Source organism: Dryas octopetala, chromosome 3 (genome assembly GCF_963921425.1).
Source record: "Dryas octopetala chromosome 3, drDryOcto1.1, whole genome shotgun sequence".
Classification (NCBI taxonomy): Eukaryota; Viridiplantae; Streptophyta; class Magnoliopsida; order Rosales; family Rosaceae; genus Dryas; species Dryas octopetala.
In genome coordinates this window covers 2,432,388-2,446,755 of record NC_141368.1, presented here as the reverse complement: position 1 = coordinate 2,446,755, position 14,368 = coordinate 2,432,388, and the positions used below count along the sequence as shown (strand labels likewise).

Sequence of the window (14,368 nt, the reverse complement as noted above, 5' to 3'; positions counted from 1 at the left end):
TAACTATAATGATGGTGTTATTATGCACAATAAATTATTATATGTGACTATAACATTAATGAATTGGAATTGGTAACACAAGTAATTTTACGGTCAGATATAATAATTTTATGGTAGTTATGAAATTCAAATTAAAACCTAGATTGCATAAAATTATGAGAAATTCTATACCCACCCACCTGAATGATGGTATCCAATAACCATACTAAAGTTGACAGAAATCTTTGATTGGTTTTACATAGTGGCCATAATAGTGGCGAATAAGCCAATACCGTATATGCTTGGTGTCCTTGGACCCCATATTAGGGTTTTAGGGAAGCCGCAAATTTATTACCAATTCACCAGCAACCGGATCAAAGTTGCAGCGCCCTATCTCCTCCGTCACTTTCACATTCCGACGCCTCTTTTTCAATCGACTCCGACTAATAAAGCGGTGAGTAAACCCACTACCAAACCCTAGTCGAACCCTTCCCTCCTTTTTCAAATGTATACATATATATATATGCGTCATAGTTAACAGAGTTTGGAACTAGGAGTGGCTGAGTATTGTTCAATTGTATCTCTTCGATGCCACAGATGGACGCTGGAAAGCCTGGAATTGAAGACCCAGAGAAGAAAAAGAAGAAGGAAGAAAAGGTTATCTTTTAAAACCATTGCTTCTTGAAACTTTGGCTGAGATTTGTATACTTCGTCAAGTACTGTTTACCAATGAAATCATGCTTTCTCTCTTCTTCTTTTTTCTAATTTTTTTTTTTTAATTTTGGGCAGGCAAGAGAGAAAGAATTGAAAAAGCAAAAAGCAGCAGAAAAAGCTGCCAAGTTTCAGGTAATTGATGTTTAATGTACTTTGGTGTAGTTTTAGATGCAATTTCTGGGTTTTTCAATCACGATTTCTTTTGCTGTGAGATGTTAATTGTTTTTAATCAATTTGGTATTAGGCGCAACAAGCTTCCGCTGCTTCTAAGAAGAGTGAAAAAAAGAGTGTAAAGCGTTCAAATGAGGAGGATGATAATGCAAAGGATTTTGTCGACCCAGAGACCCCATTTGGCGAGAAGAAAAGGATGTCTAGTCAAATGGCGAAACAGTACAGTCCAAGTGCTGTAGAGAAGTCGTGAGTGTGATGTTTGCTTTTCATCATTTCTCCGATCAATTTTACTTGTATGTTCCTCATATTATTTATGCTTGGTGATTTAGGTGGTATGAGTGGTGGGAGAAAACGGGGTTCTTTGTGGCAGATGCCAACAGCTCCAAACCTCCATTTGTGATTGTGAGTGTCAATATCGCGTGATAAAAACTTGTTATTGAGTTTTCATTGTTTTGGATGGGAAAAGAGGGCAACAGAATTAACTGCTTTTACACAAAGTGCAGGTGTTTCCGCCTCCCAATGTGACTGGTGCCCTTCATATAGGACATGCTCTTACTGCTGCTATTGAGGTTACATCTTTACATAAATTCCTCAGTTTTTGCTGTTGATTGGTGGCTTCCAATGGGTGTTTAATGAAAAATTATTTGATGTGATTTTTTTATATGCAGGACACTATAATTCGGTGGCGGAGAATGTCTGGTTACAATACCTTGTGGGTGCCTGGAATGGACCATGCCGGGATTGCAACGCAGGTTTTGCTCCTTTTCTTTTAACAATTTGCTGAATTTTTAAAGTAGTTAAAGTCTGCATTCCCTTCATTCCAACACTTCACAGAAATTTAACATAAGCTACAGTTATTGCACTCATCCATATCACCACCTTTTTTATTGCTGGATGGGGGACTCGTAGGTGCCTCATTTTTAGTAAGTGACAGTCTGCTGTATGTGCATAAAACTTCCTTATGAAGCATGTTGGAACTGTTGCAACTTCCGATGCTCATACATGTCTTATGTCCTTCTCAAGGGTGGGTTTCTGTCAAAAATAAGCATCATTCCCTCATTGCCTCAATGACACATCAAGAGTGCTGTTTTATATTTTATCTTCTCCACAATTTTGTAGCCTCTCCTTGCAGAAAAGCTACTACAATGGCCTCTATTCCAAAATTTGAAAAGATCAATCTGATGCATATTTGGCCTTATTTTGAGTGTAGGGAGAAGGAGCAGTTATTAACCTCATCAAATCTCGATCTGGATTATCTTCCTTACGTATGTTATTTATTTGCTGGCCATAACATCTATCTTCTGTTTATAGGTTGTTGTAGAAAAGAAGCTAATGCGTGAAAGCAAATTAACCAGGCATGATGTTGGTCGCGAGAAATTTGTGTCTGAAGTGAGTTTGAACAGCAACTACCTAGTATTAGATCCTTAATAATTTTGATGCTCTAAAGTTTCTGAATCCGATTATTTATACTGTTGGTTGGTTGTCGTGTTTGTGAAAGGTCTGGAACTGGAAAAATAAGCATGGGGGCACCATTTTACAGCAGCTACGTCGTTTGGGTGCTTCTTTGGATTGGTCTCGTGAGGTAAGGATAATTTGAGTTTCCTGGAGCTTGTTTTGATTTGGGTCAGGAGCAAAGTATTACTGGTCTTGGTAAATTACTTGACCTATTTATTAGACCATTTTACAAAATATACTTACAACCTGTTTTCTTGGATTTCGACTCTATTTTCCCTTAATTTTTAGTGCTTTACAATGGATGAGAAAAGATCAAAGGCTGTTACAGAGGCTTTTGTAAGGCTTCATAAGCAAGGACTTATCTACAGGTATACTCAACATAGGAGAATATTTGCGGTCATTTGTGCATTGATCAAAATCAGATTTATCATGCACTTTGAATTTTGAACTGCTTTTTTGCTTATTTTGAGTTTTTCAGCTCAGAGCTCTATGCTAATCTGAGTTACTGTATGCCCTGTTGACACTAAGAACATGCAAATGCCCTAAAGTGGTAACTAAATATGAAACTATAAGCTGCCTTGATAAAAAATAATTGATGTCATAGCTTTTAATAATATTAAGTTTGTTTAATTCAGAAGGAGAAGATACAACAATTCTTTTCTAGGTTTGATATTATATGGTGGTGGATGATAGCATTATCTTTCTGTTTCTTGTTTGATTTTATATGTATTTTATGTTTATTTATTTAGTCAGTTGGGATGAGGCTTTGGTGATAATATTAAACATCAATGGACTTGTTGAATCAACGCAAAAATTAATGGTGGGATAAAATTCTTTGTTATATACCTTATATGTTTGTCCATGTCTCTGTGTTTGCTTTTTTTGGTTTTCTTCTCCAGTCATCCACACCTATAATTTATCCTCGTCTATGTTCTTTTCTCCATTTTGGTTAGTATGCTTGGTGGATTAAACTGTTATGTTTTGTTTTTCAGGGATAATCGTCTAGTGAACTGGGATTGTGTCTTGCGAACAGCAATATCTGACATTGAGGTGAGCCTTCTTCTGTTAGTGACATATTTTCCCAAATATTTTCAGCATTTATGGAATTTTTTGGGTCTATGTAGGTGGACTATGATGATATAAAAGTAAGGACACTCAGAGATCTTCCTGGATATGAGAAACCTGTTGAATTTGGTGTCTTAACTTCATTTGCCTACCCTCTGGAAGAAGATTTGGGTGAGATTGTTGTGGCCACTACTAGAGTGGAAACAATGCTTGGTGATACTGCTATTGCTGTACATCCTGAGGACGAAAGGTATAAGCATCTTCATGGAAAACATGCCATTCATCCTTTTAATGGAAGAAGGATTCGTATAATATGTGATGATATTCTCGTTGATCGGGAGTTTGGAACTGGTGCTGTGAAGGTAAAATTAAAATATAAGTTGTGAATGATTACTTTATATTTCTTTTTCAGGTTTATGTTTCAGGATGTAAAGATATTTTGATCGTTCTCTTTTGGCTCCCGCAGATTACCCCGGCCCATGATCCTAATGACTTTGAGGTCGGAAAGCGCCATAAACTTGAGTTTATCAACATCTTTACTGATGATGGAAAAATAAACCAGAATGGTGGAGAATTTGCAGGGATGCCACGTTTTAAAGCCCGAGAGGCAGTGACTGAAGCACTAAAGAAGAAGGTATCTGTTATACAGTATTACATATGTGTGTAACTTATATAGTGATGTTGATTAAAGAGCTTTTATATATTTATGCTTACCCAAGAGATCAGTATATTTGTTATTGGTAACACCTCTAACACTATCAGAGATTCTCCTGCCACTCTTTTAATTTTTTTTTTTTTTTCAACCTGATAAGTGTTGCACATTCCTTTCATTCTGGACACTTACAGAATGTAACAGGAGCTTCTTGTAATTGCATCACTTATCAACATCACCATTTCTGTGTTGCATATGCAGCAATCTTCCTAGTTTTTGGAGTATATTGTCTGTTTGTGTCTTTTTCTGTATCGAGTTATGGATGTTTCAGTGACATTATTCTCCTTGCTTTTAGGGCCTCTTTAAAGAAGCTAAGACCAATGAGATGCGTCTTGGAATTTGCTCTAGAAGCAGTGATGTTGTGGAGCCAATGATAAAGCCCCAATGGTATGTCAAATGCAGTGGTATGGGAAAGGAAGCCCTTGGTGCTGTCATAGATGATGAAAATAGGAAGCTTGAGATCATCCCGAGACAGTATACTGCTGATTGGAAGAGGTGGTTTCATTTTTCTCTTTACCTTGCTGTATGGATTTCTACTGTATGCATTGTATAGAGTAATGAGATAATAAGTCGAGGTTTTGGGCCAGATTTCATTGAATGAAATCTAGTGCGTCCTTTTTTTTATGGAAAGGGAAATTCCATAGGATTTGTATGGGGGATTCTTCTGGTGCTGATTTTAACCTCCCATCTTTGGCCAATTTTGTCCTATACAACTTCATTTTTCCCTGCTCCAAGTTTATTATGTGTATCTTGTATCATTAGTGCAAAATGAATTTTAAATACTTGGTTTGGCTGTTCTTTGTTTTTCTTGTTGCCTGGTTCTTTGTTGTTTTGGCTGTTCTTTGATCTTTGATTCTCATACTTTCTCAGATTTCTTTGTTTGTATTAGTTCCTTCTCTTTCTATACATTCTTATCAGTTTCCTTTGAAAATAAAAAATAAAAAAATTACTCAGTTCTGGTCTCAATTATCACAGATGGCTTGAGCATATTCGTGATTGGTGCATCTCAAGGCAACTTTGGTGGGGTCACCGTGTTCCTGCGTGGTACGTTATTCTGGAGGATGATATGCAGAAAGATGTTGGAGTGTTTGATGAGCGTTGGGTGGTTGCAAGAAATGTGGAAGAGGCTGAAGCACAGGCTAGTCAAACATATGAGGGGAAGAAGTTTCAATTAATACAGGATCCTGATGTGCTTGACACATGGTTTTCTTCTGGTCTCTTCCCATTGTCTGTGTTGGGTTGGCCGGATGATACAGAAGATCTGAAGGCTTTTTATCCAACTTCCGTTCTTGAAACTGGGCATGACATTCTCTTCTTCTGGGTTGCCCGTATGGTAATGCTTGGAAATACATTGGGTGGTAACGTACCTTTCACAAAGGTGGGTAAAAATTTTAGCATTTTACATTATAGATGTAGAGCCATGATATAGCCAGCTCTGTCTTTGTGTTGCATGTTGCATATATTATAAATTACCAGTTTCCTGACTATAAATGTTAAAAGCATATACTTCTTTAGGACACAAAGTGGTAAAGCCTGAAAGAAAATAAATTTTATTTTTTCTTTCTACATTGCTATTAGGAGATTACAAATATTGCACGTCTATATTTATATTAGCCTCTCAGCATTTTCCATTGGGTGTTTTATTTATTTATCTTAAACTTTTTGGCTTGTATGAGAGATATGACTTAATCCAACATTTTAGTGTTTGAGAAGATGGTGGTGAAATTATAACTGGTCCTTTTGGATTTTCTGCAAACAATATCTCGTCTCCTGGTGTTTGGTGCCTTTTTTAACTGAATTTTTATCAGTATATAGACTTTTTCTTAGCAAAAAGGTGTTGAGGGTTCGGGTGGTAATTGAATTCTATTTGCATTCCATTGGTTGTATGGTTGAAACCTTAACAAGGGGCTGCAAACACTCTTTCTGATTCGAATCGGGAGGTTTTTTTTTTTTATCAGTTTGTCTCATAAGGTCGGGTTGTGAGCATAAGCCGGTGAAAATTTGTAAACTAAGTTGCAAGCTTGCATTTTCTGCTCTGATTTTATGGCAGCTGAATGTATTTATTTTCTGCTATGTATATCTTCCTGTGCTGAGTTTTATATAGTATTTTGATTACTGAAGTGACAGGTGGACTTTGGTCGCTCTGCAGGTATATTTGCACCCGATGATTCGTGATGCGCATGGGCGCAAAATGTCGAAGTCCTTGGGGAATGTCATTGATCCTCTTGAAGTAGTAAATGGTATCTCCCTTGAAGGCCTACATCAAAGGCTTTCAGAGGGAAATTTGGACCCCAAGGAATTAGCAGTTGCCAAAGAAGGGCAAGTAAAGGACTTTCCTAATGGTATTGCTGAATGTGGTGCAGATGCTCTCCGTTTTGCTCTTGTCTCCTACACTTCTCAGGTTTAGGCTTCTATCTTTCTCTCTTTTTTTCAGTTTTTTTGTTTCAGGTATTTGTATTCTTCCATGGATCTAGTAATCTATTTGATTGTCTTGTCTTTTCAGTCTGATAAGATAAATCTGGACATCCAAAGGGTTGTTGGTTATCGTCAATGGTGTAATAAATTGTGGAATGCAGTACGATTCGCCATGAGCAGACTTGGGGATGTTTACGTTCCCCCCTCAAAAGTAATTCCAGATGTTTTGCCATTTAGTTGCCAGTGGATACTGTCCGTGCTAAATAAAGCCATATCTAGAACTGTCTCGTCACTAGAATCGTACGACTTCTCAGATGCAGCCAGTGCAGTGTATGCTTGGTGGCAGTACCAGTTGTGTGATGTTTTTATTGAGGCTATCAAGCCTTACTTTTCTGGTAATGATCCAAAGTTTGCGTCTGAAAGGGGTTTTGCACGAGACACGCTATGGTTATGTCTTGAAAATGGGTTACGGTTGCTTCATCCATTTATGCCATTCGTCACAGAAGAACTATGGCAACGTCTTCCAATATCAAGGGATCAGAAGAGAGCAGCATCAATTATGATATGTGAATACCCATCCATCGTAGAGGTTAGTACCGTTAGTTTAGTCATAATAAAAGATAAAGGCACAACTGGATGAACGATCAGGTACATAGATTTTCTGAGGGTGGACATAGTGTGTGTCTGTATATACTTAATGTGTGTTCCTTTAGCAAGACACAGTTATGTTAATTTCTTCACTCTTGACAAAATTTTGCCTTATGTTGTACTGTAATAAATGGGGTATTGCTTGTGTTTTTCTTTTAAAAATTAAATTGGATGATCCTGACTAGCCTTAAAACAGAGGCTAATGGTCATGCAAAAAGTTCACTTGCATCATTCTTCTTCTTAGGCCATAACGGATTACTCATGGGATAGTGGTTATTATATAATGACCACCTACCTTTGAAAAAGGTAGTGGAGACAATTGTTACTGCCGACTTCAACTTACTTTGCGTATCTTTCTATCATGTTATTCTTCCAGTGCTGGACAAATGAAAGGGTGGAGTCTCAGATGAATATCATCGAGTCCGTTGTGAAATCTCTTCGTTCACTTGCAAAAGAAAGTCGTGAAAGGTATATCTTGTCAGTGCAGTGTTACACTTTCCTGGTTAAGATCTCTGAACTTTGGATTTGTCATGTTGTAAACTGCTATAAGTAGCTTCTCATTCTCTCTGTATTGTTTCTCTTAGGCGACCGGCTTTTGTGCTTTGTAGAACGATTTTAGATAGGGATATAATTTGCAGCCATCAACTGGAGATTGAAACTCTTGCCAATTTGTCATCTTTGACGGTAAGTCATATGCTTTGCTTTGAAAAATCTGCTATAGCATATTTTCTTTTGATTTTGATGTTCGTATTAAATCTAGGTTAAAGTTGGTGTTCCACTTGTTACATTTGATATTTAGATATGATGAAAATTTGTATCCCTACAGGTAATCGATGAGAATGATGCTACTCCAACTGGATGTGTGGTGTCTGTTGTAAATGACAAGCTTTCTGTTTATCTCCAAGGGTCTCGTTCTTTAGAAGCAGACCTTGAAAAGATCCGAAAAAAGATGGAAGACATTACATTGTAAGCTTGAATTTAAATTGCCTGTGATACAGTTGCACTTCCCACTTTCCTCTGTTCTATTCTTCGATTTGTGATATTTGAAAACTGGCCTTATTAGTTGGTTGACTATATTGTTCAAGTAACAAGTAATGGTTTTGAGATGATTCTTGTTTTTTCCATAAAAAGTTGAACATTTTCCAGAAAACTATAAACTTTGTGCAAATCTTGGGTTTAAATACGTGATAAATAATTGTAATATGAATAATAATATTCAAAGTTGAAGCCAATGGTATTGTGAATTTGGATTACCTATGTTTATTCGTCAATTTGGTGTAAGGTAAATGGCTTTGGATTTTCATGGTTCTTGATTAGGACTTGATAAATACTAGTCCACTGTTTTAGTTCATGTAAACCAAACCCCCTACGTGTTGACGGTGCTGACCGCTAATTTTATAATTGGCAGGCAACAGGAGAAGCTATCGAAGATGATGAATGCTTCTGGTTACAAAGAAAAGGTCCCTGAGAAGAAACAAAAAGCTGATGCCGACAAGCTTGAAACCCTCGAGAAGGAAAAATTGTCTCTTGAAGAAGCAAGTCGACATATGGAAGCACAGAAAATGAGTGATGAACATGAATAACTTCCCATTTTTGTTATATGAGGAAAAGAAAATGTTATAAACTTTCCTTTTTCTTCTTTCAATTTTTATTAAATCATGTAAACATAGATTTTGGATATGATTCGCACTGATTATTGTCAGCTGTCACTATGAACTTATGAAGAGTGTGAATGTTATATTCTTTAGTGCATTTTGAATTTTGGTACCACTATACAAGAGCGAGATTACAACTCTGTCTCAATCACAAAGTAGTCGATGATATGAAAGTTTGTGAAGGGGTTTCGCGCGTTTTCTAGAATCATTCCCTAGAAAGCTCTCAAAACATACCGTTTGCAACTCCAGTTAAATCCAACATAGGAAACTTACATGACATACACAGATGAGGCATAATGCTTCAAAGTAGTTCCTTTACTCTTATTTGTCATAAAAATTAAATAATATGTAGCTGCACCCGTACTAGTCCAAAAATTGCAAGTACGGAGCAAAAAAGTTTCTCAGCCAAAAGTATCGAAAATCAAAAAACAAAATTTAAGATTCTTAGAAGCTAAATGGAAAAACTCCATAATGGCACGTCAGCATAAACTTCCATATCATCACCCATGAAGTCATTTTCCAAACAATGAGGTGGAGGCAACATCATCCCTTCAGCCATATTTGTCAGCAACCCCGGCATCCCAAAAACATCCTCCTCATCCATGTAAAACACACGTTCCGGTGAAGCAGCCGGCGCTGCCGCTTCCACCGCTCCCGACTCCGCCGGTCGAAACGCCTCGGCTGCCTTGGCCGCAGTCGTTTGTATATCCTTGGGGTTGGCGGAATCCGGCACCGGCAGCCGCCACGCGGAGTCAGCAAAGTTCAAGCAGGCGGAGCGGCCCCTCAACGCTAGTGCCGCGACGTCGTGTGCACGCGCCGCCATTTCGGCGGTGGGGAAGGTCCCGAGCCAAATCCTAGTGGTTTTGTTAGGCTCACGCACCTCGCACACCCACTTACCGGAGTTCCTTCTCCTGACGCCGCGGTAGACGGGGTGGCGAGTCTCCTTAAACTTCTTCCGACCGGCGCGCTTTTTGGGATAAGTGGATGCCAGCAAAACCTCCTCGTCCGACAAGTGCATGCGAGTAGGAGCCGTACTATTGCTGTTGTCCGAAGTGGAGGAGCACAAATCCCCATGTGGGTCGTAGTAATTAGACAAACCAGAACCATCCATACTCGACCAGTAGGTTACTTACGTACGCAGTGGCTTTTGTGAAAGTAGAGAGAGAGCTGCTTTTTTTACAGCTACAAGTAGTTGCTAAATATTTATCTAGTTATAATTTGTTTGTGAAGGGGTATGTATATATATCATATGTGATGCGAGTTTGCATATCTCAAAAACGCGCACACGGAGACTACGGAGTGGTGATAAGGAGACAGGCTGTTCATTTATAACAGCTGGTGTTTATGGATCCCCAAGTGGGCCAAGTTGTGGGCTTGTTTTGTTTGTTTGTGACAGGTGTGGCTTTTCTAGATATTTCTCATCTTTCTGTTTTGGGTCAATTGGGTTTGGGGTTTGACTCATTGGATATCCTCTCTCTCCTTCTAAATTTCTAAATAAGGGTGGTTCAATGAATCATCAGGTGTCAATGTGTCATTGTGTCAAGGTCAAGGGTCGGTCTCTTTCGCTCGTGACTCCCTCTTCTACTTTATACTATTTTTTGCAAGCCACACATTATTTATCTATTGCTTATTAATTCTACCGTACGTGGAGACACAATAATCGGCGATTATTATATTTTCTGCACTATTTTTAAAGATTCTTTTTCTTCTTAAACAATTCAATACTTCAAATTTCTCGTCTTCGTACTTCATTAATCAATATGTGGAAAAATAAAATAGTGACATCTGTCTTTTACACGTACCCCTTGCATCTTAATTGATTTTAATTGTCAAACTAAAATTTTGTGTTGACAACTTTTCTTTTGAGTGCCCATGTACACATTAAAAATATTATTAAATTGACTAAGGATTAAAAGTGCGAAACAAATTGGCATTCAACAATAGTACCCTGTTGGTCTTTATATTAGTATTAATGCACAGTTTATCTAGTGATAATTTTTTTTGATGTTCTTAATTCAATCTCATTTTCTTTGTATAAAAAAATAAATAAAAAGGAAATAGATTTTATTTTTGAATTTTCTTTTAATAAGTGAAGACAATTATTTTCACATTACATGTTTTTTTTTAATAAAAAAGTTGTAAATTAATAGATTGGGGAGACTGCCGGGGAACCAAAAGATCGGCAAGGCAGGAGCGTGACAAGCGTACTCTGAGAAGCTCGCTGGAAGCCACGAAGCTTTAAGTTGATGCTACTAAACACGGGTGGCGGGTAGTGATGTGGGGAGATACAGGTGGCGGGTAGTGACGTGGCGAGAAGTACAAGCAAACCTTTTTCAGATGACGTCACACATACGGGTTTGACAGTTAACAACATAACTGAACTGCTTTTGGAATTTATTAAAGATTAGTTGTTAACTCGTTACTTATTAAAGATTAGATAGGTTTACAGAGGAAAGACGGTGGATTTCCCGCGTAAACACGAAACGCGTGGACCACGTGGGTTACTCATTGGTTTCCCACTGGGTCGTAGCACACCAAATTACCAAAGCAAAGGTTTTCTAAAACTTAAGAAGCTTATCATAAAATCTTTTGGGCCCCAACTGTTTCAGTTGGGAAGTACGTAGGAGAGAGCTAGGAAAGTGAGGGTGTCAATGTCTTGAATCTTGACGACTAAATTCTCTTCCATGAATTGAATTTGAATTTGAATCTTATCCTAATTTTAATTAATTGTTGGTATAGTGTATAATAGTCTTAATAGATTAGGTGTAGCCCACCACCAAGTGGACTGGGTGGAAAGTGGGGTGGGATAGCTAGCTGTAGAGTAGTGGTGGTGAGTGAGTGAGTGCATGGTCATGACTACCTGAAAAGGCCATGAGCCCAATGAAATATCTAGGCTTTCAAAGTTGGACTAAATTACTATTACCTGTTTCATGACTCATCTACAAGAAAAGGCAACGGCTTCTGGAGCTAACGAGGCATCGCTAGCTTCTCCAATCTCCATCATGTGTTTGATAGTCAATAGTAATATTGATAGGGACATTACATATATATGGATAATTCATTCATCTAGTACTAAGTCATTTGGACTCCACCTCAAAGGTTCAATTTTCCTCTTTGGGCCTTTCAACTTTCTGGATGGGTAGAGAGGAGTCAAGGGTTGAGCTGGCTTCCTAGTCTTTCCAACTTTCGAATCAATCAACTTTCATACTTATTGGCGGTTTTGGTTCAGTTCAGTCGGTTTTTAGAGGACAGGGACTGCCCTTCTGGTGGACTATTCACTATTGTTTCCTCTCTTTTTTTTTCTTTTTTTTTTTTTTTTTTTTGAAGAAAATTAAATACATTCACCTATAGGGCTATAGATAAATTAAAGACCTATAATAATTAACATCCATATCATACAACAGCAAATTAATTTTGTTAATTAGCTAAGTTGATTAGGAAATGCCTATGCTCTTTGGGCTTTGGTAGTACTTCCGGCCTCTTCCCTTAACAATATTATATTTGCTTTGAATGTGGGTAAGAGATCGAAAGAATAGCTATTTAGATCGTGGGATAAAAAAAAGCTAGTAGCTAGCTAGGATTTCTTTTTTTTTTGGGCCACTAGCTTGCTTGGATTTCTTACCTCTCATCATTTGGTAGTGTTTATATGGCGTACAACTATATTTAATAGTGAAAATTTTATATCCTAATAGTGGAAACATAATTCGTATATGTATGTCTTGTAAGTTGTAATTGCATTATAGAATTAATTTTCACAAATTCTAACATTCACCCGTGATCTAGGTGATGTGATTATGTGATCACTAATCATCCATTCACCCACAAAGTCTAGGAAAAGTTTTATATACAGATACATTTTGAACCTAGATGGACCTGCTGTCTAGCCTATCAATTATATATGATGATAAATTAAACCATGCGAAAAGCTTTACTCGATATTGTGAATGACTGAATGTGGGGTACATACTCGATCAGTACTTACTGACTACTTACTACATAGCAACGGTAGTGTCATAGAAGAACAGTATATCTTTGCTTAGTTTAGAGAAATGAAAGAATGATTGTATCTCTGTAAAAGGAACGATTCTTATTGATCTGTATGATCAGTATGGTATCGATCATAAGCCCCGGCCCATTTGGCCATTTTTGCCATATATCTTATCATAAAGAATTAAGATAGGGTAAAGCTTTCTGTCCTTTCCCTTTCTTTTTTTATTTAAAAAAAATCAAATAAATATATAACTTTTTTTTATTTTTTATCCGAATTTTGGATCCGTATCAAAACTTGTTATCCAAAGTTTTATTTAATCTAATTAAATACCCAAATTTTTATTTTGTTGTTAATATGTCTTTAATCTAATTTCTATCAATTTATTTAATAGAAAATTAGAATTAAATATTAAATCTCAATAATTTTTTGGTATAGCATGAAGACCATATAATATTTCAATTGAACTACCAAATTTAAATGTAATTTTTTAGATTAGGTCACAAATATGTTGACCCCTTTGATTTGAGCTTTTTCCATTTGACATTTTTATCCTTTGGCTTACATATGATAAGTGTTAGTTAAAATTTATAAGGTTTTGACAAAATTGCCCTTGAGGCTTTTATATTATCTTGAAAATTTGTTAATGTAGTCTCAACTTCATATTTAGTTGTAACTATACGACACTCACAACTTCAAATTTAGTTGTGACTGAATGACAGTTAGATCTAAGTTGTGAGACAGTCACAGTTGAGTTGTGACTTGATTGAATTTTTTTTAGAGAAATTATAATATAATATAGTATATATAAATAGAGGTCAAAATAATACTTTTACTCAAAATAATATATCGTATAGTGGTGTGAGTTGTCTCTTTCAATTTACCAAGATAGTTACAGTTAAGTTGTGACTGGATTGATTTTTTTTTTTTAAATACAATATAGTATAAATTAATGTAATATTTGTGATATAATATTTTTTTTTTTATTGTAATGGCATGTGATGTAATATTTGTAAATTTTAATACCTTTTACTTTATTATTTTGTTTAACTTTTCAACTAGTACCTAATCTAAAATGTTATTTAATTTTGGTACCTAAAGTAAAAAGTTATTGCAATTTAATAGTTAAAATCAATGGACCTTTTATTTAAAAGATTGAAGTTTCATGTCATCAGTGAGCTATTACGCACTCTTTCAAGGGTGGCTGCTTCTAGGCAAACCTCCTGGCTGTCTCTGCACCCCTACCTCCTTTATCACTGAGCGATCATTTAGGGGCCTTAGCTGGTGATCTGGGCTGTTTCCCTCTCGACGATGAAGCTTATCCCCCATCGTCTCACTGGCCAACCTTGACCCCTGTTATTTTGACAGGGTAAGTATATCCTTTATAATATTAAGATACTCAATTGGTATCTATGAGGAGTGAGGACGTGGGAGTTGAATTACTCGAATACCAAAAGTAACAAAAAAACTCTAATTTTTGTTTTTTAGGCAGCCGCTTTAGGAACAGTCGTCCTCCAAAATGAAGTGAACCTCCACTATAGGAGATCCGACAGCATTTGGAGCTTT

The 14,368-nt window shown here is 36.8% G+C and overlaps 2 protein-coding genes across 2 annotated transcripts; one reads left to right on the top strand and one right to left on the bottom strand.

The window, feature by feature from the left end:
• Positions 1 to 151: 151 nt before the first annotated feature.
• TWN2 (valyl-tRNA synthetase / valine-tRNA ligase (VALRS)) lies at positions 152 to 8,911 on the top strand. Its single transcript, XM_086237628.1, has 21 exons — positions 152 to 433; positions 577 to 636; positions 769 to 825; positions 938 to 1,110; positions 1,194 to 1,266; positions 1,368 to 1,433; positions 1,533 to 1,616; positions 2,176 to 2,253; positions 2,363 to 2,446; positions 2,608 to 2,687; positions 3,312 to 3,369; positions 3,444 to 3,746; positions 3,851 to 4,018; positions 4,392 to 4,591; positions 5,072 to 5,474; positions 6,246 to 6,497; positions 6,600 to 7,100; positions 7,536 to 7,627; positions 7,744 to 7,843; positions 7,986 to 8,125; positions 8,568 to 8,911. The coding sequence occupies exons 1-21, from the start codon at positions 278 to 280 to the stop codon at positions 8,740 to 8,742; spliced, it is 3,303 nt and encodes a 1,100-aa protein (XP_086093754.1). The 5' UTR covers positions 152 to 277; the 3' UTR covers positions 8,743 to 8,911.
• A 190-nt stretch (positions 8,912 to 9,101) lies between these two features.
• CBF4 (C-repeat-binding factor 4) lies at positions 9,102 to 9,975 on the bottom strand. Its single transcript, XM_086237629.1, has one exon. The coding sequence runs from the start codon at positions 9,923 to 9,925 to the stop codon at positions 9,266 to 9,268; it is 660 nt and encodes a 219-aa protein (XP_086093755.1). The 5' UTR covers positions 9,926 to 9,975; the 3' UTR covers positions 9,102 to 9,265.
• Between the last annotated feature and the right edge of the window lie 4,393 nt (positions 9,976 to 14,368).

Bases quoted from the DNA above. Each gene is read 5' to 3' on its own strand.
- TWN2 (XM_086237628.1), top strand. From the start codon at position 278: ATGCTTGGTGTCCTTGGACCCCATATTAGGGTTTTAGGGAAGCCGCAA. The intron at 826-937 runs GTAATTGATGTT...ATTTGGTATTAG, and splicing joins AAAAAGCTGCCAAGTTTCAG to GCGCAACAAGCTTCCGCTGC. The intron at 5,475-6,245 runs GTGGGTAAAAAT...GTCGCTCTGCAG, and splicing joins GTAACGTACCTTTCACAAAG to GTATATTTGCACCCGATGAT.
- CBF4 (XM_086237629.1), bottom strand. From the start codon at position 9,925: ATGGATGGTTCTGGTTTGTCTAATTACTACGACCCACATGGGGATTTG.